We start from the raw sequence: 24,062 nt of genomic DNA on the forward strand, positions 1-24,062 counted from the left end.
GCCTCCCTAGAAAGAATGTTCTCCTTACCTTTTGCACCTACATGACGTCGGTGCCACACTGTTAGGTCCTCCCAGAGCTGGGCACATTCATGAGCAAGATCACTGGGGCTTTGTGAGTTCATCTTAAAGAGCGAGCTCCTTGGTTCACTTCAGACAGCGACTGAGGACACAGACTCACGGCTCCACTGCCTCTGGCCAATGGCAGGAAATAAAACGCCCTGTGGTCAATGAGGCGTCCCCCCCCCCCCCCCCCCCGCGCTCCTGTGCATTTCCTGTCGGCGGGCTCGCCACTTCCTGCCCCAACACAATCACTGCCCCTCACTGTACACAGTGAGCTTCTCAGCCAGCCGCCACAGTATTGTCCTCACAACCACTACTACTGCAACACTGTGTCCTCACAACCACTACTACTGCAACACTGTGTCCTCACAACCACTACTACTGCAACACTGTGTCCTCACAACCACTACTACTGCAACACTGTGTCCTCACAACCACTACTACTGCAACACTGTGTCCTCACAACCACTACTACTGCAACACTGTGTCCTCACAACCACTACTACTGCAACACTGTGTCCTCACAACCACTACTACTGCAACACTGTGTCCTCACAACCACTACTACTGCAACACTGTGTCCTCACAACCACTACTACTGCAACACTGTGTCCTCACAACCACTACTACTGCAACACTGTGTCCTCACAACCACTACTACTGCAACACTGTGTCCTCACAACCACTACTACTGCAACACTGTGTCCTCACAACCACTACTACTGCAACACTGTGTCCTCACAACCACTACTACTGCAACACTGTGTCCTCACAACCACTACTACTGCAACACTGTGTCCTCACAACCACTACTACTGCAACACTGACATCAAATAAACAAGACAATCCACCCAATCCTACATCAATCAACAGTCACATTATTCAGTGTCTAGTACACAAATATCTCGGCGCTATTTAGGATCAACTGTATTTCTCTTGTTGCTGACAATGTCGTATGTGATTGTAAAATACATGAAGTGTGGCATTTGGTTTCAAGCTCTGGAGGAGAAAGATTCTATAGGCTATATATCGACAGTACTATATAGTGTATATATCGACAGTACTATACTGTATATATCGACAGTACTATATATACTGTATATATCGACAGTACTATATATGGTACTGTATATATAGACAGTACTATACTGTATATATATCGACAGTACTATATGTATATATTGACAGTACTATACTGTATATATCGACAGTATTATATACTGTATATAGGCAGTACTATACTGTATAGACAGTACTATACTGTATATATATCGACAGTACTATATGTATATATCGACAGTACTATACTGTATATATCGACAGTACTATATACTGTATATATAGACAGTACTATACTGTATATATATCGACAGTACTATATGTATATATCGACAGTACTATATACTGTATATACTGTATAGTAGGGATGGGCATTTCTAGCAAAAACACTATTCGAAATTCGCTGGCCAAATTCGAATTTAATTCGAAATTCGAAAATAAAAATAAAAATGTAAAAAAAATTAAAAATGTAATTTTTTTTTTTTTGTGAGTGAAATGTTGCATTGTCTCCCCTGATTCTAAGTCTACGGCTTTATTAATTAATATAAAAAGCTTCTGCTGTGGATTTTTAGCTCAAACAAGCATTGCACCACTGAAGTAAAGAACATGTTACATGACATTGACATTTTCGAAAATAAAAAACAGTTTTGACAATCATGAGTGGTTCATTAAATATTTAGTAGGCTCAGGTCTGAGTGCCAAAGGGGTGCCAAAGTCACCCCCTCTCCCTCTTCATGGGATTTCATCCGCCATTCATTTTTCCATAAACCTTGCTTAAAATGCTTATAAAAATTGTTTTACTTGCTCAAACCAAGCGATTTGACTATACTTAGAATCAGGGGAGACAATGCAACATTTCACTAAAAAATTTTTTTTTTTTTTTTTTTTCTTCCGAATTTCGAATTTCAATAATAAAAGTCGACCTTGATAATAACAACGATTATTCGAAAATTGGAAATTCGATGCCCATCCCTACTGTATAGACAGTACTATACTGTATATATATCGACAGTACTATATGTATATATCGACAGTACTATAATGTATATATCGACAGTACTACATACTGTATATATATTATAGACAGTACTATACTGTATATACCGACAGTACAATACTGTACATATCGACAGTACTATATACTGTATACTATATACTGTATCTACTGAGTCAGAAGCAGACTTGCACAACATCTTTGTTTACACCCGACAATGGTCTGCATTCCTGTTATTGAACATTGTGAATGAATGCCTCCTCCTTTGTGGACCATTACGTACCAGTACACACACACACGTGCAAGCGCGCGCGCGCGCGCACACACGCACGCACACTATGAAGGTCCATACGTCTCAATAAACATGCGCAGCTACGACTGAACGTGTCACACAACGCATGCTTTGACACCTGAGTAGCATAGTCAATTTCGTTACGCGTTCACACACACACGCGTTCGCAGTTTTTGATACTACGCGACCGGATCTGAAGTGCCAAACGACTCAATAAACATGCGCAGCTACGACTGAACGTGTCACACAACGCTTGACGTGTCATGTAGTTTCCCCATTGACTTGTAATGGTCATGCGTGTATGTGTGCGCTTACGCGCTCTGACTGCGCAACCCGCGTACATTTACGCGTAAAATTACGCGTTCATGTTGTGCGCGCTGCAGATACACTTCCGGTTGCGTAACACTCAAAACTGCGAACGGGTGTGTGTGTGAACGCGTAACGAAATTGGTTCTATTATCTTCATGCGTGCGTTTACGCGCTCTGGCTGCGCAACCCGCGTACATCATTACGCGTAAATGTACGCGTAATGATGTACGCGGGGTGCGCAGCCAGAGCGCATAAGCGCACGCATGAAGATAATAGAACAATTTTGTCACGCGGGCACATGCACGCGGACTATGATGTGCGCAAACTACATCACGCGTAACAACAAGCTGCGTAGCACAGCTACTTACAGCGTGTACACGTGTGACCAGTGTTGGAGAAATTTCGTTACGCGTTCACACACACACGCGTTGGCAGGTTTGAGTGTTACGCAACCGGAAGTGTATCTGCATCGTGCACAACACTGCGCGTACATGAACGCCTCGCATAGTTCTCTTCTGTTTTATTCTATTTCTTTCTATGTTACATTTTCATCCAGTAGATGGTGCCAGTGACCAAACCAACCAGTTGATCAAGCATGTCGCTAGCAGGTTACTGTCCCAAGATTGCTCGCAGACTATTCTGTGGTCAGCACCAAAGATTACCCACAATCCCTTGGGCCCACATTTTACAACATAAATCACCCATTAATCCTCATAAACAGCATTTAAAACGTGTAATAATGGATACATGAGTCGGTAAAACTGTTTTTATAGTTGTTTTATTAGTTGTTTTATTTTATTTTATTTCGTGAATGAATGACACCATGTTAGAGACGCAGACCCAACAGCTGTAGTATAAATAGGTTGTGTTGGGATTGCCGAGTTAGATTAAACTGACCCCTTGCGGCTGGATGGTAGAAGCAAGTTGTCAACTGGTACAGTCCTGACAGCATGAAAAACTCTTTTACCGACTCATATCCATTATTACACGTTTCAATTCTGTTTATATTGTTATAGTTTCATCTGACTGCTGTACATGATGACTTGTAGGAATATGCACGAGACTATGTTTTAACTCCAATGAGCTACGCTCGGTGTTTATTACAGAACCAGCAACAGTCTAACACATCTCTATCTGGTGGTGCCACACCATCAAACTTCCCCCCGCCACCATATCAGTGCGCGGCACTATATACTATGAAGATAAATGGGCGATTTATGTTGTAAACTGTGGGGAAATTGGATTGTGGATAATATTTTGGTCACTGGCACCATCTACTGGCTGAAAATGTAACATAGAAAGAAATAGAATAAAACAGAAGAGAACTACGCGAGGCGTTCATGTATGCGCAGTGTTGTGCACGATGCAGATACACTTCCGGTTGCGTAACACTCAAACCTACCAACGGGTGTGTGTGTGTGAACGCGTAACGAAATTTCTCCAACACTGGTCACACGTGTACACGCTGTAAGTAGCTGTGCTACGCAGCTTGTCGTTACGCGTGATGTAGTTTGCGCACATCATAGTGCGCGTACGTGTGCACGCGTGACAAGAACGACTATGTTAAGTCATGCAGGCACACACACGTTGCTGCGCATGTGTCAGTGAATAGTGACGTCGATAGTACTCCATACACACACACACACACACACACACACACACACACACACACACACACACACACACACTTACCTGTAAGTGATGACAGGGGGGAGTGGGGTCGTGGTAACGCTGCAGACTGCCCGCTGCCTATCAAGCTTTTTCTGTTGCTCGTTCTGCAGCTGTAAAAGCACAGAGGCCAACATTAGACAGGACACTAACAGGGTTCCACCCCTTCTTCTTACACATCACATTCAAGGACCTTCCAAGGACTCTCCAGGCCCAAATCCCTCAAATTCCAGGAGCCAACAGGGCAGATAGTTTGAGAGACGCATCAAGGTTAATTGCTGTGTTACTGCTTGCTTGCCTCTGTTTAACCTGCATCATTTGACTTCAATCACTCATGCATGCAGGTGACCGTGGCTCTTTCTCCAGGCAGGTGGCGCATGAAACAAGGACGCACAGACGGCGGGAGAGAGGAACGCAGCCTATTTACTAACATTAAGTAAAAGATCAATATAAAAAAGAAGTTACTTTTCTATTCTTGCACAAAATTTATCAATTCAAACACTTTCAATGACCCATATCTATTTATGTCTATTTTCAAAAACTTTCATGGCCTTGATTTTTCTTCTTCTTCTCAAATCATAAAGTACTTCTCTTGGAAATGTCCGTACAGTAGTTCAAAGTAATGAAATGTACTGTACACACACTGCGTTAATACAGAGGACTACTGGTCATGGGAGCTAGCAGAGCACCAGTGGAATAAATCTGCTATCACCATCATAAACGTCCCAGCATTCCTGTATCGTGTCACTAGTAACTTAATAATATCCATAATCAGCCTCATTATCACCTCAGTTTGGCAGAACATTAGCTCTTCTGTGGATTATTAAACAATAAAGAGACTGATATTTACTGGAATAGCCTATGGAATAGGGACATTCTAAAATAAATAAATAAATAAATGTGGTATAGTTGGTAAAGAGGAGTTTGAGTTTCATGCCATGATCATGAAGGTTCCATATCACAGCACCATACAATACATTTGCATTTTAAATATAATCAACCCAAGAGCAAAATGCAAAGGATAATAAATATCCCCCTAAATTAAATTTCATTTGATTTGAAGACACCACATATTTGAATGTTAATGAAAACAAGACTAGGCAAGCCTAGTTAAGCCGGACCCGGACTACTGTTGCTGCTGCTCAACTCTCAGTCAGTCAGTAAGCCCCCGAGACGTTCCGGGGCCGGAAAAATAATATCATAAAATGAGTTGAATGTAGATGCAAAGGATATGTAATTGGAAACTCGGATTCCAGGAATATTGCTATTTAGTATTTACCGCGGCTCGTGGCACGTTCCTGGCTGGCGGGCTGGCCCTCTCCTTCGGCCAGGAAGCGCCTCTCTGCCTGGGGCAAAACGCGTGCCGGTTCCCTGCTCTGGAGCTAGGCGCAGTGAGCACACAGACCACGGCGCCTGTATTTACATTATATTATGTTTGTAACATAGACCGTTATTGAAACGTGACCGGTAAGTTTCGCATTTGTCCATTCTTTAGCGGACTGCTGTGCGTCCCTGTCCGCTCGGTAGGCACTGCAGTGCACTTGCTGTATCAGTCCCTCGTCCCAGACACGCCCACTTTTCAACGGTCAAATCAAATTCCTCCCAATGCTATGTCCCGCCTAGTGTCCTCTAGAGAGAGAGTGGCGTCAGCGGAGGACCAAAATGCGAGACTCATTAGCCAATGAACAGCCAGGAATGGGTCTCGCGCTACTTTTGCATGCTAAAATAAAGCTGATAATGTACAATTTGATTCAAGGGGGGAAAAACCCTTTCAGAGTACAACACAAACTATTCTGCTGCAACTCGACAGTGCTGCTTAATCCAGGACCTTACTTCCTGGAACTCTTGAGAGTAAAAAACTGGTCCATTGGAGTGAATGGAGATGTTGGGACTCTTCTATCTACATGGCTCTGGTCCCGCCTATCTATGCTGTTTCTCCTGCCGCCGCTGCACAACCCTCGCGCATTCTTGTTTCAACAATCGGGAGTCAGTCAGTCAGTCAGTCAGTCAGTCAGTAAGCGCCCAAGACAGGATTTTCACTGCATCAATATCATATTTGACACATATGCAACCCTGTGTCTTTTACACATTCAGTGCTACTTATTTCTGTCAAAATGCTGTATCCTCTAAATATTATATATTGTACCTCCCAAGCTACATTTGTGTACAGCTTGCACCTCTAATGACAAACTAACTGCTCCTCTCGCATATCAGGCTCCGTTAAGAAGATGCAATATCTGAATTGACTGTTGAAGAACCTTCATGACTGACTTTCATGTCTGTTGACTATGTTAACGAGACTGTTAACGAGATAAGACTGTGATCCAGCCTCTGGTACTAAATGGTCGATGCTCGTGATGCGATTCAAACACTACGACTGACTCAAATGTATGTAGGAAAATGAACTCTGCAAATATTCCCAATTCAAGAACAGCTTCAATATTCCACATTGCATTGATCACATTTTACATTTAATAGTCCACACATACACTGAAGTCTAATTGAAGTTTGAAGCTGTGAATGGAAATACATAATTGCTCACGAACATGGATTTACTTGGTGCATAATTTACTTGGTGCATAACCGGCTCAGAGAAGCTAATCGTTTCCCATTGAATGTTAAGATGGTGGACGGTTTGATTCTCTGGTCTCCATCAGTGTGTCAACACTGAAGCTCAGAGCCAAAACGATGATGAGGAGCGAAAGCGCAGTGTGACGCATGGCTAGAGGACAGCTTCACGCCTGTGACAGAGATACAACACCTCCACTCTGCTGAGCCAGGCACAGTGAGAGAGAGGGGGAGTCAGTCACAGGCGCAGGTTGCCTGTGTCTATGAATGGTGGCATTGATCACACACACACACACACACACAACACACACACACACACACACACACACACACACACACACAGGTTTCATCTCTCTCAACACTGGTGCAAGGCCCTTAGTGCTCTCATGTCAAATCTGCAATAGTGAAGTGCTAGTCTTGCAGAAGGCCTTCACACTCCATGCTTCTCTACCCAAGCCATTAGCATCTTGCTCCTACTGAATCTGAGTGCTCCAGGCTACCTCTTTAGCATATGCTATGCTAAAGCTGCAGTATGCAATATTATTTCATGACCATTTTGGTTGTAGGTGTGACAAAAAACAATCAGGTTTCGCTAGAACGTAACTAGCCAATGGCAGCACACAAACAAGGGTCATTCAGGTTCTACTCTCTGCTATGTTGCTATGGTTAACATTCCATTGATGTTGTTTAAAACTGTCTCTACTCCAGCTTTAAGTAATAGTAGGTGTGTTACATTATGCCCTTCAGATAAGAAATTATGAGTGATTAGAGATAATTTCCTTACATTTTAGAATATAATCTTTCCCATTTACTTTTATTACTTATTAACTCATTGAATGCCATGGACGTCCTTCGACGTCCAATTAAATAGTGACGTAGAATGCCACGGACGTCCTTCGACGTCCAATGCGTTTTTTGACGGTGGGACGTCGATCAAAGCCTTCCGCAGCTCCTGTACAACTATAGTAGCTATTGGAGGTGTATAACCTATTTTACGGACTCATTAGGTGGCGACAGTGCTTGCTCGGTGCAGTCCAGATTAGAGACAGGTCCGAGAAACAGCCTAAAAGCCGTGGATCAAAGACAAACCGATGCATGCTCCCAGAGCCATTTGCTCTGTCGCGGGAGCTGACATTGGCTCCGAACAGGAGTCAATCCGCGCTCACAACTGAGCCCCTCTGTCCCTGTCTGTCTGTCTGTCTGTATAGTTTCTCCACCCGATTAGCAGCCAGGAAAGCAGCCCCTGACGCCAAACCATTCAGCAATCCGGGTTGGCTCTTCCCTGCTGTGGCGCTGAGAGCCGACAGCAGCACACAAATGCAGCACTCCGAAAATATAATGGTTGCGTGAGGCTGTGTGCAGTGTGGGGAGGAGTTTACGGGGGGAGGGGGGAAGGGGGGTGGTGCACGCAGGGCATCATACAACAACTACGTCACTACATCAGAAAATATTATCTTCAGACTCAGTGAATGTGCTTGAAATGCTGCATTTCACAAAAGGCGGATTATCTCAGCTAATAATTTGAAAAGCCTGAAAACGCTGAAAACAACCTATCTTCTCCGGCTCATAACTAAAGAACGGAAAATGGTATCAATAAACTTTTTTTTGCTGATGATACAATAGAGCCAGCTCGTTCTTGTGCGTGTTCGGTGTTTACATAGTAATATCACACAATATTCTGTGGGCCTCGAGAAATCACTGAAAACGCTCTGAAAACTCTGGCACTGGGAGCATCCGTTCTCCAAAAGTGGCTGGCACTCAATGAGTTAAAGGAAAATTTCGGTATTTATCAACATGGACCATATTATTATTATTATTATGTATAACTAAGTAATGAGAGCAGAACTTATTGAAATTGGTGCTGTATTTGGAAGCCGCTTTGCGCACACTCTTCCATCTCTGGGGATTTAGCATTTTACTGAATCAATAATCAGATACTGTATTGCACAGATTAGGGATGTTAATGATTAATCCACAATCGATTAATCGATCGTTAAGAATTTGATCGATCAAACTATATGTTAACCAATTCATCGACAATGTAGGCTATGTGCTATTTTATAATTTATTTATTTAACTTTCACTGATCATACAGAGGAAGAAGAAAGCCAAGAGCAGACAGAAAGTCCAGGGTGGGAGAATGGCACCCAAAAAGACAACAGTAATCATTGTAAACATTGTAATACAATGCTGAAATATCTCACGTCCACAAGCACAATGACAGCTAATGCAGGACGTTTAGTTGGTTGATCAATTTGTTGCATTTTGTATTTTTTATTTTGTATGTCAAAAGCAGTTTTTAATATAATGATTAATCGATTAATTGATCGTTAACCTGACCAATTAATCAATTAAGGAAATTGATACAAATTTGCATCCCTAGCACAGATAGATACTGGAGCACTGGTTTAGGTATGATATGGAGTTGGTTAATTTCGTTATACTGAACTAACTACCCCTTTAGAGGCTTTTAAGACAAGGTTAATCGCCTGTGATTGTTGCTGCTGCTGATGAATGAACACTGATAGCATTATGCTCTATGTGTTAGCATGGAGTCTACCAGGGAGCTATGATGGTTGCTTTTTGTGTCTATGTTGGTGTTGGCAGCCAATGTGGCAATCTCCCATAAACTCCGTGTATTGGTTTAAGTCTGAGCAGAGTGTGAGCAGATAAGAAACAGCCTTGTAGCTGCTAAGTGACCTTCAGCCTAAAGTCTAACCTGATACTGAATAGATGAGGGGAAAATGAGCAAAGAGGAAATAATATGAACTAATCAATCACGGTTGCTACAGCTCAGTGCTCCCAAGATTACTATAGAGATAGTCTCTCCCCAGACTCAAATATTACGTTGAATCGCTGCGCGCTGCATACTACATAAATGAGTCCGTGCCACTTCACAGCCACTGCTGGTTTTTGAAGGCGGGTCTAGGGGGGTTGAGTGACAGGTCGTAGCACCGATAAGAGAGCGGTTTGAAATGGGCTGCGCCTCCCGCCCCGTGTCGTCTGATCGCAAAGTCGTTACTGATTGGGGAAGACTGGATCCACCACTGGCCAATCACTGGCCAAGTGAACGGTTCCCTCCCACAAGCAGCCGGCTAAGGGTAAGTGTCCCAGACCCTGAGAGAGATCTGCAGCATGCAGTAACGTAGTGTATCAGCGTAAGAACTCTCATGGGTCTGGCGTTGAGACTACTAGAGAGAGGACGAGAACGGATGACGCTGACACTTCCAAGAAAGTTGTATCCAACTATTATATTTGGCAGCAAATTATTTGTATATACAAGGAAAGCTACTAAGTAAGTATAAAATTAAATATAAAAAGTGAACAAGCCTATTGCTAAACCACACATTTAATGTAATGTGATGCCCCCAAAAATGAGAGATAATTTGACCTAATACAAGCAAAAGATTATTGGATAATGTACGACACAAAGACTATTTGCCTTTCTTCCGTCTCTGAGGATTTAGAATTTGACTGAATCAATAATCAGCTATTGCACAGATACTGGAGCACTGCTTTAAGGATGATATGGAGCTTTGTTATGCTGAGCTAACTATCTCAGGTTGAGATACAGTAGCTGTTTACATCATACTGCTATACAAGTGAAGTAGAGTTCTTCTCAGCCCACATGTTTCTGAGGTCTGACAACAATAACAAGCTTGTTTTAACCCATTGATACCTGATGCAGCATTTGTGTGTGTATCCCTTTAAGACCGCGAACCGCGTTAACGCGGTCTTAAAGGGATACGCACACAAATGAGGGATATACACGCAAATGCTGCATCAGGTATCAATGGGTTAATAGAGAAACATATGGCTGTGGCAAAGTGAATAGCCTACTGTACATTGAGCTGATCAGTTTGGGCCTTGTGAGGAGCAGACAGAAAACTCCTGTATACAAGGTTCACATGATTGTACAAGGTATGACCTGAGAGAAGTACAGTACCAACGTGTGAGACTGATCCATTTACAGGCAGATTCTAAGTGGGCTAAGGCAAACCGCGTATCCTTTACCAAGACCTCCAACACTCGACCTCACTTGTTCCACCATAGGAAACACCTGCTCAGACGACGGTTGGCATCTCACCAGTGAAGCGTGTAAAAGACACTCGTGCAACAGAGCTGTCCTCTCACCGAAAGTCATCCAACTAAGTCGGAACGGTAACTCCCGTTTTGAAGAGCATTTATCTTTGTTTACTCAAGTGCTTACTAGTGCAATCAGTCTGGACACAATGACGCCATGATGGAACATCATCACGATGAGCAGCCAGGGAGTGAGTAATATCTAGTACTACTGTAGAGCCAGGTGCTCAGTCAAAGAGGATCAGATTTAACCAGATCTATTTATACCCTCTCACTGTGGATTAGGCCAGGAGAATGCCACAATGCTGCCCAATCATCATCTCTCTAGTTGCTTCACTCTTTCGCACCAATTCCAACACAACCGCTACCAGACGGCGGTTAGCAGAGTGCCGCTACCAGACGGCGGTTAGCAGAGTGCCGCTACCAGACGGCGGTTAGCAGAGTGCCGCTACCAGACGGCGGTTAGCAGAGTGCCGCTATCAGACGGCGGTTAGCAGAGTGCCACTCAAACAGCCACTTTTGACAGGGATGCCGACACTACTGTGGGATTACCCTGCAAAAACAACAACAATTGCTGCAGGTAGTGACTTTGGCAAGCAGGGCAATAGTCACATTTGATGCTATTTAAGCTAAGCTTTGGCAGAGGGGTGGCTGAGTGAGAGGGGCAAAACGTGATTGTCTTAAAGAGAGGATAAAGAAGTGGAAGCCTGAAGAGGATGGGGAGAAAGTAGGCCAGTGTTGTATGTATGCTGTACTGCAGATGTGTCCGATTCCTCGAAGGGATCCATGTGAGGTTTTGCCAGTCGCTGTGATTTGCAAAACCCTCAATTTCACTAAACCACTGTTGTACTCCATGTGAAATCTACACAAGCAGTTATAGATCTCTTTATCAATGACTAAAAAATACTAGATCAAGATCTGATTCAAAGCAATACTTTGATCTGTCAAGATTGCATGGTTGAAATATATTCAACGGTGCTGCTAATAGCATGTTAATTTTGTACCACACACTAACTATTATTATTATAGAAAGAACACATCAAAGAAATGTGAATTTGTCAGAAACCACTTCTTAGCCTGCAGCTAACCTACTTATTTTTGGAAGAGGGAAGCAGCAGAAATAGATGACTTCCTTTGCTTTACAACACTTTGAAGCCAGACAAATCCAACGTGTGTGATCTTGACCCATGCCAACAAGACGCCACCATTCATCTTTTCACTTGAGAGTTTGGCTCCCTTGTCAGAGCTGTCAGGTGAGCTGATGCAAGCTCAATATCACAGCCAGTGCTACTACTCACTGAAGAACCCAAATACAAACCCAGAGATACAACACACAGCACTATGAATAGTACTGTGAACATTGTTTGTTTGTGAAAATAACTCCTTTCTTTTCCTATACTAATTCTGTACAGTATTACACACATCCTTACAATACTAGTGGTCAAACATATAAGCTTGACCACTTGACCACAGTGCATAAGCTTATATTTTCACAAACCTGGCATGTTCAACTTTGTGACAAACTTCTGGTAGCATTCTGGTGAGCAGTTGCAACAGATTCCTCACAACTTGTGGTTTCTAATGTTTCTTACAAGTTACTAGGGGTGGGGGGGGGGGAAATCGATACACCATAGTATCGCGATATTTTCCCTGACGATATTGTATCGATATTTGGACGCCAAGTATCAATATTATTATTATGATTTTTTTTTTGCAGGCCATGCCATGCCAGGCCACCGGGCATCTGCCCGAAGCGCCCGATGGTGCAGTCCGCGCCTGCAGTGGCGTATTGAGTCCAGAGAAGCTTAATAATGTATAGCCTACGTGTCGGGCAAAAACTAAACAAAACAAAAAAACACTGCATGTTTTACTTCCGGTGAGGTCAAGGAAAAGGTAGGAAAAGGAGTTAGGAGTGACAATATATCGAAATATCACAATATTCAATATATCGCAATACTAGCATATCACAATATCACAATACTATCGTATCGTGACTCAAGTATCGTTTTAGTATCGTATCGTGGGCATCTGGTGATTCCCACCCATACAAGTTACTATAGAATCTATTGCTTTCTGCAGGGATGGGCAACTTTGATGATAGTGAGAGGGCCACAAAAAAAGTTCCTCAATACCAGAGGCCCAGATTGTGACCGTGCACTTCTTCTACCAGTAGGATACTATAACCCCATCACTCAATTACACAATTATAGCTACTGATTTGATGAAAAGAACAAAAATATATACTGGTAATCAAAGTTTATCATGCCAACATTTCTATTTGTTCATATTCAAATGCATTTAGTAAGGGTGGGCTACCCTATCGGAAAATGCCATCTTATCAATGGAGAGACTCATGTGTACCCAATAGAATCCATTCTCTTTCAGATATCTTGAGGTGAGAGGTCACGGGAGTCGGGACCCCTTAGTTTTTCCCTCGCCAACATTTGGATCTTTATTTTTATTTTGACAAAAGTTGTGCCAATAATCCACTTCACATTGAAATTTAGAGTGGCTTGCTAAGGTTAGTGCAAAATATGAGAAGCTTTCATCAAAACATTTGAACTATAAATGAAAATGTAATGTCACATGAAACATCCCTTCCATCTGAACTAAGCTGCATCACATTTCAGATCCCCATGGACATCATTCACCCTTCTGTTCAAAACATGGACATCATTCACCCTTCTGTTCAAAACATGGACATCATTCACCCTTCTGTTCAAAACATGGACATCATTCACCCTTCTGTTCAAAACATGGACATCATTCACCCTTCTGTTCAAAACATGGACATCATTCACCCTTCTGTTCAAAACATGGACATCATTCACCCTTCTGTTCAAAACATGGACATCATTCACCATCCTGTTCAAAACATGGACATCATTCACCCTTCTGTTCAAAACATGGACATCATTCACCCTCCTATTCAAAACATGGACATCATTCACCCTTCTATTCAAAACATGGACATCATTCACCCTTCTGTTCAAAACATGGACATCATTCACCCTTCTGTTCAAAACATGGACATCATTCACCCTTCTGTTCAAAACATGGACATCATTCACCCTTCTGTTCAAAACATGGACATCATTCACCCTTCTGTTCAAAACATGGACATCATTCACCCTTCTGTTCAAAACATGGACATCATTCACCCTTCTGTTCAAAACATGGACATCATTCACCCTTCTGTTCAAAACATGGACATCATTCACCCTTCTGTTCAAAACATGGACATCATTCACCATCCTATTCAAAACATGGACATCATTCACCCTTCTGTTCAAAACATGGACATCATTCACCCTCCTATTCAAAACATGGACATCATTCACCCTCCTATTCAAAACATGGACATCATTCACCCTCCTATTCAAAACATGGACATCATTCACCCTCCTATTCAAAACATGGACATCATTCACCCTTCTGTTCAAAACATGGACATCATTCACCCTCCTATTCAAAACATGGACATCATTCACCCTCCTATTCAAAACATGGACATCATTCACCATCCTATTCAAAACATGGACATCATTCACCCTCCTATTCAAAACATGGACATCATTCACCCTTCTGTTCAAAACATGGACATCATTCACCCTTCTGTTCAAAACATGGACATCATTCACCCTCCTATTCAAAACATGGACATCATTCACCCTTCTGTTCAAAACATGGACATCATTCACCCTCCTATTCAAAACATGGACATCATTCACCCTCCTATTCAAAACATGGGCATCATTCACCATCCTATTCAAAACATGGACATCATTCACCCTCCTATTCAAAACATGGACATCATTCACCCTTCTGTTCAAAACATGGACATCATTCACCCTTCTGTTCAAAACATGGACATCATTCACCATCCTATTCAAAACATGGACATCATTCACCCTCCTATTCAAAACATGGACATCATTCACCCTTCTGTTCAAAACATGGACATCATTCACCATCCTATTCAAAACATGGACATCATTCACCCTTCTGTTCAAAACATGGACATCATTCACCCTCCTATTCAAAACATGGACATCATTCACCCTTCTATTCAAAACATGGACATCATTCACCCTTCTGTTCAAAACATGGACATCATTCACCCTTCTGTTCAAAACATGGACATCATTCACCCTTCTGTTCAAAACATGGACATCATTCACCCTTCTGTTCAAAACATGGACATCATTCACCCTTCTGTTCAAAACATGGACATCATTCACCCTTCTGTTCAAAACATGGACATCATTCACCCTTCTGTTCAAAACATGGACATCATTCACCCTTCTGTTCAAAACATGGACATCATTCACCCTTCTGTTCAAAACATGGACATCATTCACCCTTCTGTTCAAAACATGGACATCATTCACCCTTCTGTTCAAAACATGGACATCATTCACCATCCTGTTCAAAACATGGACATCATTCACCCTTCTGTTCAAAACATGGACATCATTCACCCTTCTGTTCAAAACATGGACATCATTCACCATCCTATTCAAAACATGGACATCATTCACCCTTCTGTTCAAAACATGGACATCATTCACCCTCCTATTCAAAACACGGACATCATTCACCCTCCTATTCAAAACATGGACATCATTCACCCTCCTATTCAAAACATGGACATCATTCACCCTCCTATTCAAAACATGTAGCACCAGATGTGGTCTTACAGTGATCTCTGACCCTGAGCATTTACAGTGCTTAAACTTTCTCATGCAAAAGTCAATGTTTACACATTCCACAAAATCTGAATGGTTTTCATATGAAAGAAATAATTATGCACTGACTGGTGCAAAATGTCCTAAAAGAGCCAGTATTTCATGTTAAGCTGTTCTGCACTATGAAAGCAGGTCAGGGCATGGGTTAAAAATAAATATCAGTTCTACAGGCAGGACCAATATGTAATGTAGCCCCATCACATGCAAAAGAACTGAGATCAAGTGGCTTAGCAGTGTCTAAGCACTTTGAAATCATATGAATCAATGAACTGAGATCAAGTGGCTTAGCAGTGTCTAAGCACTTTGAATCATATGAATCAATGAAAGCTAATTAATTCTGCAATGTTAATCAGAATGTTTCAAACAATGTTTGAATGTTTCGTCACCATTTTCTCTTAAGTATTGCCGTTTTAAAATTCCTGTTGATACCCAATGGCAGACGAACAATCAGCGACCGCTTCCACTTTCCAAATGTTAAAATATTAGAGATCTACGGAAACGTAAACATCCTTTTACGGTAAGAGCACATGACCTGACAGAGACTGCCTCAACAATAAACATTCACTTTGCATTTGGCTCACAAAGCAAATAATACACAATAGGGAACACAAAACAAAACAGGGAACAGCCAACTTCTTATTCAAGTTGGACTCATAAAAGATCTCAGATGACCTACAGCACCCGCACGGCAAAACATCCCCCTGCCATGCATTGCACTGGTCCAGAAATAATGTCACAACTACATGTAAAACTGCCTGTTTGGTGGGAAAATAAACTGTTTGTGTCTCACGCAGACTGACGTGCATACATAGACAAAATTATATGAACCAATGCAAATAAAACTATATATCATTGTATGATGCAGAAAACGAAATTCCAGCGATACTTCCAAGTCAGTGTTTTGAAGGTTTACCTTTTGGAACGGCGGAGGCGGGCTCCACTGAAGAAGTGTGGCATGTCAAAGTTGGACATGACTGTCCATGGACTGGAGTCAGACACTGTGTCAAAGTCATGGCAGCCTCCAGAGAGAGGGAGATGTAACGGGGGCTTTAGAAGACCCGGTGAGGAGAAGCGCCGGCTTCCAGGCTTGAGAGGGATGCGTGCACCAGGACAGTCCTGACAAGCACTCCTACAGCAGCCCTCCTCCACAGCAAACTCTCTCTGCACAGACACATCTGCAGCCAGCTGCTGCATAAACACACAGAGCAGAGAGGAGGACACCACGTCCTCCTCTGTCCTCAAATTAAAAAGGAATCCGAGCGGGATCCTCGAACCCGCACAGAACGTGTGATCCAGGTCAGGTGTCGTCGACCGCCTCTGCTGTGGCTGGGATAGGACAGTGGAACAGCTGACTTTCTGTTTGGCTAAGTCTTCCTGTGGCTGTGTTCTGTAGCCCAAACACTCACCCTGCTCCCTTCACTCAACATGATCCATATCGTGTAACAGGCATCTACCACTTCACGTCCTGTGGCGGGGGGGGGGGGGGGGGGGGGGGGGGGGGGGGTGAGTCAGAGAGGTGCTGCATCATCAGCAGATGCTGCTGTGCACTCACATTGGCACCCCTCCAAAAGTGCTTTGGGTCAGCGTATTATTAAGGAGGTCCTATTTGAAATGGAAATGCTCTGCTTGTGCATGGATGTCTTCTGCTAATGCATAAATGATCCTCTCTGCATAGGCACTCTCGTTCACTTGATGAGAACCTGGTCACCTCGACTTGCTGGTCAACTCTAGAGGCAGATAAGAAGCCAAAGACTCAGCGACTGTGGGAAGAACATACAGATTTGAAGCTCGCCCTACATTCCCTGAATCCATCTGTGTGTGTGCAATGTGATCAAAACTGCTATGATTTTAATTAAAATGATGAATTGGTCCAGAAAAGCGTGCGTGCGCACACCCACACACACACACACACACACACACACACACACACACACACACACACACACACACACACAACGGTGCTCTGCTGTCAGTTGAGTGTTGAATTTGACTTTGCAGGCCTGCACATAGGTGTGAGAGTACAGCCAGGTCGTGACAGCAGCCTGTGGGGAGGGCAGTGTCCAGACTCATTCTCTGCAATCTGGGAACTAGGCATGGGTCGATTTCCGGTTTTACCGGTTCGGTTCAGTATACGAGCCCAAACCGGTTTGATCACGTGCGAACCGAAAAAACCTAAAAAAAAAAAAAAAAAAAAAAAATTGCCAGTCCATTCTGATTGCACTATTGTTCGTATTAGCCTCTTCTCAAGTTGCACTAGTAGGCAAAAGTCTTATTTTGTTTATTATGTTGATGTTTGAAGAAAAGTTAAGCTGAATAGTTATGAGAAATAAAAACAGTGTGTTGTTACAGTTAAAAGGTTCTGCTTATTTGTATTCAGTGTTCGTGCTGGTTGGCAGCATACCAGCTTAGAGGTGCATTATCGCCACCAACTGCAGCCGCTTTTATACGTTTTTTTGGGGAATATCGAACCGGTTTCAAAATGTTCAAACCGACCCATGCCTAGGCCCTATATTGTGTGAATTTGTGAGTTTTGAAGTTTATAAGGCAGCTCAGCTGTAAGCCAATCCATTCTGATTGCAGTGCTTGTGTTTTTATTAGCCTTTTCTCAAGTTGCACTATAGGCAGAAGTCTTATTTCATTTATTATTTTGATGTTTAGAAGAAAAGTTGAGCTGAATAGTTATGAGAAATAAATACAGGGTGTGTTTGTTACACAGGTGTCCTGCTTCTTTTTATTCAGTATCATTGCTGGTTGACAATACCAGCTTAGAGGTGTATTATCGCTATCAGGTGGACTGAAGTTGCACTACAGACAGTTATGGGCCACACTCGGGAGCCCTGCTTAAAAAAAAAAAAAAAAAAAAAAAAAAAAAAAAAAAAATTTATTACCAAAAAAATCGGTATACCGGTTCGATCCGGTTTAGACGGCAATATCGAACCGGTTTTAAATTTTTCAAACCGACCCAGCCCTACTGGGAACCCAGAGTCTATTTCGGCATGAAAACTCTGGGACTCTGGGACGGCCGTACCTTTTGTTGAGGCTTCCTGTACAGCGCGAATCTTCCGCCCGGGACTTCCGCCTCCGCGCAGTGCCGCTCTGTTGTTGTACCGGTGAATATAAGAGTTTCAGTCCCCGAACGCTTGTGAATATATACAAATTTTGACGTTATAGCATTCAAAATAAAAGCGGCGCAATGTATGTTTTTAAGAAGTGGAAGTCCCGGGCGGAAGATCCGCGCAGTACAAGGAAGCCTCAAAAAAATGGTACGGCTGCCCCCGAGTCTATTTACGTGCCGAAATAGACTCTGGGTTCCCAGATTGCCTTCTCTGTTATAGTTGCCATGGCTGGGTGCAAAACAATGTTCTAAGCCAAATGTCTGTAACACTCACAGAGTTCAGCCAGTAAGTCTGCTGAGACGCAAACACCACCCAGTGAGGAGGACTGTTATCAGCTGTTCACAGAGAACCTCACCTCAAGACCTATAGGCATTGATTACTTGCATCCAATCATTATTCTCCAACGGAAAGAGTAAAGTTCACGCCTGCAAAGACGGCTCTGGTCTTGTGGCCGACTAGACACTTGGCTCTGCTGTCGTGTGTTATCTAGCTCTTGCTTATGAAAAGCACGGCACTTTCACATGGTGAGCAATAGCATGGGCTAAGCATTACACCATAATGCTAATGGCTCTTGCAGATGTGGCGGTCCCCGGAGGTGATCACACACATCGCACGTAGATACAACTAAACCTGGCATCAGCTGATCACTGCTAGCGTGCCTTGTGGGTGTGTTGCCTTGTGGGTGTGTCTAAGAAGACAACAACAAGGAGAGCATACCCCAATAAAAAGCAACATGGTGGCAACCTAACCGAATCATCTGGCGTGGTTATGTGCCTTGAGCTGCTGAAGTACTTGACTAGTGGGTTGCACGACTCCTGTTTTTTTTTCAAGTTGACCTTTCTACCGATAAAGTCGAGTCAATGTCGACTAGTCATCACGTGGTGCTGGTAAAAAAAAAAGAAGAAAAAGTAGTCAGAGTATCAGGAGGTATCTTTCGCAAGGAAGAAAGTGTGTTCATGTGCGTGCGTGCGTGCGTGTGTGTGCGTGCGTGCATGCGTGTGTGTGTGTGTGTGTGTGTGTGCATGTGTGTGTGTGCATGTGTGTGTGTGTGTTGATGACATCACAGTTAGCCCTACCTCTGACTGGCTCAGTCTGTCTCCCTATAGGCCGGTGTGACAGCTTTCACTCTAATTATGGCACTGCTCTGTTTCCGTGTTCCACATAAGAAATGATGATCCAAAGACAAACTTACACATAGTAACATTGGTACCCTTCCAAACAGTAATATACTATTAGAATATAATATCTTAAAGACAGAAAAGCCAACTGTTGCAGCCCTCTGTCCAATGATGCACTTATGACATGTGCCTACAGACATGGTGACTGGTAACGTTTGAACTCTTGGAAATAAACCATATCCAATAATTAACAATTATATCAATCACACTTTTGTGAGATGCAAAAATGCAATGTTGCAAATGTCTGGGGGTTTTTCCTCCATAGAGGCATTTTTGGTGCCGCCCCAAGAGGTTTTAGCAGGAAAAGCCCAGAATGTTCTGTATTGAATACAAATCTTTTGTAGCAATCCTATAATCCATATACAAAGAACAATCATGCATAACTGTGTGAGCACCTTCATGTAAACAGTACTGCCAGAACTGCTACAGTAACGGACATACAGTAGGCCTACTGTGTACATACTGTGTGTGTGGGGGGGGGTCTACATCTTTGCAGCAATGCAGTTAGCACATAAACTAACCTCTTATCATGTATAAATCCTAGCATTAGTAGTAAGGTCAACATGTAGTGTGACATCACGGTCAACTTAGTCTCGCTGGCCAGCCTCCCCTCCCTTCCGTGAGAGGTCTGACTGCATGGAAACAGGCTACTGGATAAGCCCTCCGCTGCTCTACAGCTGCTCCCCATTTGAGTGACTGTTTCAGTCGCTGCCGGATGTCCGCTCCCCACTTATTACAAGCTCTGTCATTGGCTCCGACCATGTCAATCAGAGCGGCTTCCGCTCCCTCCTCCCTGTGTGTCGCTGTAAATAGTGCCCTGCCGCCTCAGTGAAAACAACAATGCTAACTAGCTAGCAAGCTAACGGCAGAAACCTACACGCTAGCTCGTTGCTACAGTACACGCTGAAAATGGCAAGTTGGATTGTTGGAAACTATTTTCCAAGGGCACTGTCGCTAAGCGCCGCCCATCGCAATTCCACAATGGAGACCTGCGCCGCCAGACTCCTCACGGAAGGGAAGGGAGGCTGGCCAGTAGGGCTGGGTCGGTTTGAAAATTTTAAAACCGGTTCGATATTGCCGTCTAAACCGGATCGAACCGGTATACCGATTTTTTTTGTAATTTAAAAAAAAAAAAAAAAAAAAAAAAAAAATTTTTTTTTTTTTTTTTTTTTAAGCAGGGCTCCCGAGTGTGGCCCATAACTGTCTGTAGTGCAACTTCAGTCCACCTGATAGCGATAATACACCTCTAAGCTGGTATTGTCAACCAGCAATGATACTGAATAAAAAGAAGCAGGACACCTGTGTAACAAACACACCCTGTATTTATTTCTCATAACTATTCAGCTCAACTTTTCTTCTAAACATCAAAATAATAAATGAAATAAGACTTCTGCCTATAGTGCAACTTGAGAAAAGGCTAATAAAAACACAAGCAGTGCAATCAGAATGGATTGGCTTACAGCTTAGCTGCCTTATAAACTTCAAAACTCACAAATTCACACAATATAGGGCCTAGGCATGGGTCGGTTTGAACATTTTGAAACCGGTTCGATATTCCCCAAAAAAACGTATCAAAGCGGCTGCAGTTGGTGGCGATAATGCACCTCTAAGCTGGTATGCTGCCAACCAGCACGAACACTGAATACAAATAAGCAGAACCTTTTAACTGTAACAACACACTGTTTTTATTTCTCATAACTATTCAGCTTAACTTTTCTTCAAACATCAACATAATAAACAAAATAAGACTTTTGCCTACTAGTGCAACTTGAGAAGAGGCTAATACGAACAATAGTGCAATCAGAATGGACTGGCAAAAAAAAAAAAAAAAAACTAAATTTTTTTTTTTTTTTTTTTTTTTTTTTTTAGGTTTTTTCGGTTTGCACGTGATCAAACCGGTTTGGGCTCGTATACCGAACCGAACCGGTAAAACCGGAAATCGACCCATGCCTACTGGCCAGCGAGACTAACTGTCAACTATCATAGCTAATATGACAGATTGAAGCTGAGACATATAAACACTTGTGCACTCCAGCTTTATTGGCTTACAGTTAATGGCCCAGATTCCTCAAACTCAGCGCTAAAAGCGTTGCGCCATGCAAATTTAATGGTATAATGGTATAACTTAATGGGGTATTTTGAGCCCATTCATAAAAATTCTGCAGTATTGTTTACTGGAGCAGTGTCACGTTTCCGTGCCGTTGTCAGCGGCCGCCCAGGTGAAAGCCAATGACAATCAACCTGTTAATGAGCTGTTACACACAGTACATATTCAATGTCATTGTCAACACGTGTCAATGTATCCTCACTACTCAAGCCTTTTATTATTATTATTTTAATTATTCTCCAGTGGATGCGTACAACGCCGCCTGCCGGAGGATTGGTTGTACGGATTTACTTTTCTATAATCGCATCAGTATGTGCTTTGCAGCATGTATTCCTCTATAAAAGTAATGTTATTTAATGTAATAATTGTTTGTAGCGTCTGTAACCTTGTGCTGCTTTTCTTGGCCAGGTGCCCCCAAAAACGAAATATGTTATTTCAGTTATACTTTAGCAACGTTACTCTCCTAGAACATTTGCATATATCCATACACTACCATTCAACAGGTTTGACACACCATATTTTTCTTCATTTTTTACCATTTAGAATAATAGTTAAGACATCAAAACTATAAAATAACACAATGGAATTGTGCTGTGACAACAAAGTCAAACAAATCAAAGCTATCTTATATTTTAGATCCTTTAAGGTAAGCTGACTTTATGACATTTTTTTTGACATTTCAGATTATTTTGACGCATCGGTGGGCAAGATTTAGCTGCGTTGGGCCACCGCTGCTAAATGTATATACGTAGAGGAAACCCTGGTATCTCATTGCTCGTGAAAATCTTGATATTGATTTGAGGACAACCATACGACATATGGATTTGTCAAAAATACGTAATGGTTACTGACTTTGAAACTTGCTAGCATAACGTTAGCTTTCGAAACACTTGTATTTTGGCGACATTACAATTAGATGTTTGACTGCTTATGTTTTCCAGGTTAAAGTCATTGCAGACTGCAGAGATGACTGCTACTGAGCTGCTTTCCAACGTAGATTTGGATGAATGGATTAGAGGTTGAGAAAATGTATTAATTAGTTAATGAAATAACCTGTAGCCAATAATGATACATCCAAATTTGAGTACTTCAGGATTCCTAATCTGTATGTACTGTGATGGACTACAAATTCAAATCTATTCAATTGCTTCTTCGAAAAGAAAAGAAAAGAAAAAGGCAAAACTATGGAAGTGATTCAGTGAAAAGCCTGCGCCACAGAGACGCTGTGCCACTCGACTCTCTGTGTAAGTGGAGTGGAACAGGAGCAGTTCACAGGGGACATAGGTGGGCGTTTCATGCTATTCATTGATAAACGCTTTACAACCAAGTGCTTTGAATTGGCATTGTTCAGAGGAAAGTATATACCATGCCTTACTGCACTGCCTTTGCACTCCACAGAAAGATCGTATTTTCCACTTCCACATTGATAGTAACATTTAACCACAAAACAAATATCACTCGTCAATATAAATGTTTTCATATGTGTTATCTTTAGAAAGACTAAAATATGTATAATATGCATAAACATGTTCTGATATGTGTATGTAAGAAAACAAATCCACTTTATAACACATATATTAGTAATTCCAATGCTATTATTTAGTCTTGAGTTGTATGTGATGATGACTTTTGTGCTGACACTATGGATGACCTGAAGAGCCTGGGAACCTGAACAATACCGCCACAGACACCGCAGCACTTTGCTCGAGTGACATCACTGATGATATCATCACTGATGACATCACAATCGTGAGACACACCGCCGCCGCCCACACTGCCTCCCACCCACTTAGCCAATTTTAACAGTTGAGATTTGATGATTGTGTGTATATGGAACAGCAAAAGGAGGCTATGTTTCAGAGATACTTAGCAGGTGAAAG

The 24,062-nt window shown here is 42.4% G+C and overlaps 1 protein-coding gene across 1 annotated transcript in view; it reads right to left on the reverse strand.

Annotated features, from left to right (window-relative positions):
- The window catches only part of mast4 (microtubule associated serine/threonine kinase family member 4), a gene marked incomplete at its 5' end in the record, with an annotated part of 136,998 nt that overhangs the window by 41,369 nt on the left and 71,567 nt on the right, over positions 1–24,062 (reverse strand). Inside the window, one exon of the mRNA XM_083641096.1 lies at positions 4,407–4,495. Coding sequence (XP_083497222.1) covers positions 4,407–4,495 — 89 coding nt within the window. The remainder of the gene's footprint in view (positions 1–4,406; positions 4,496–24,062) is intronic.

Source organism: Poromitra crassiceps (genome assembly GCF_964638095.1).
Source record: "Poromitra crassiceps genome assembly, chromosome: 8".
Classification (NCBI taxonomy): Eukaryota; Metazoa; Chordata; class Actinopteri; order Beryciformes; family Melamphaidae; genus Poromitra; species Poromitra crassiceps.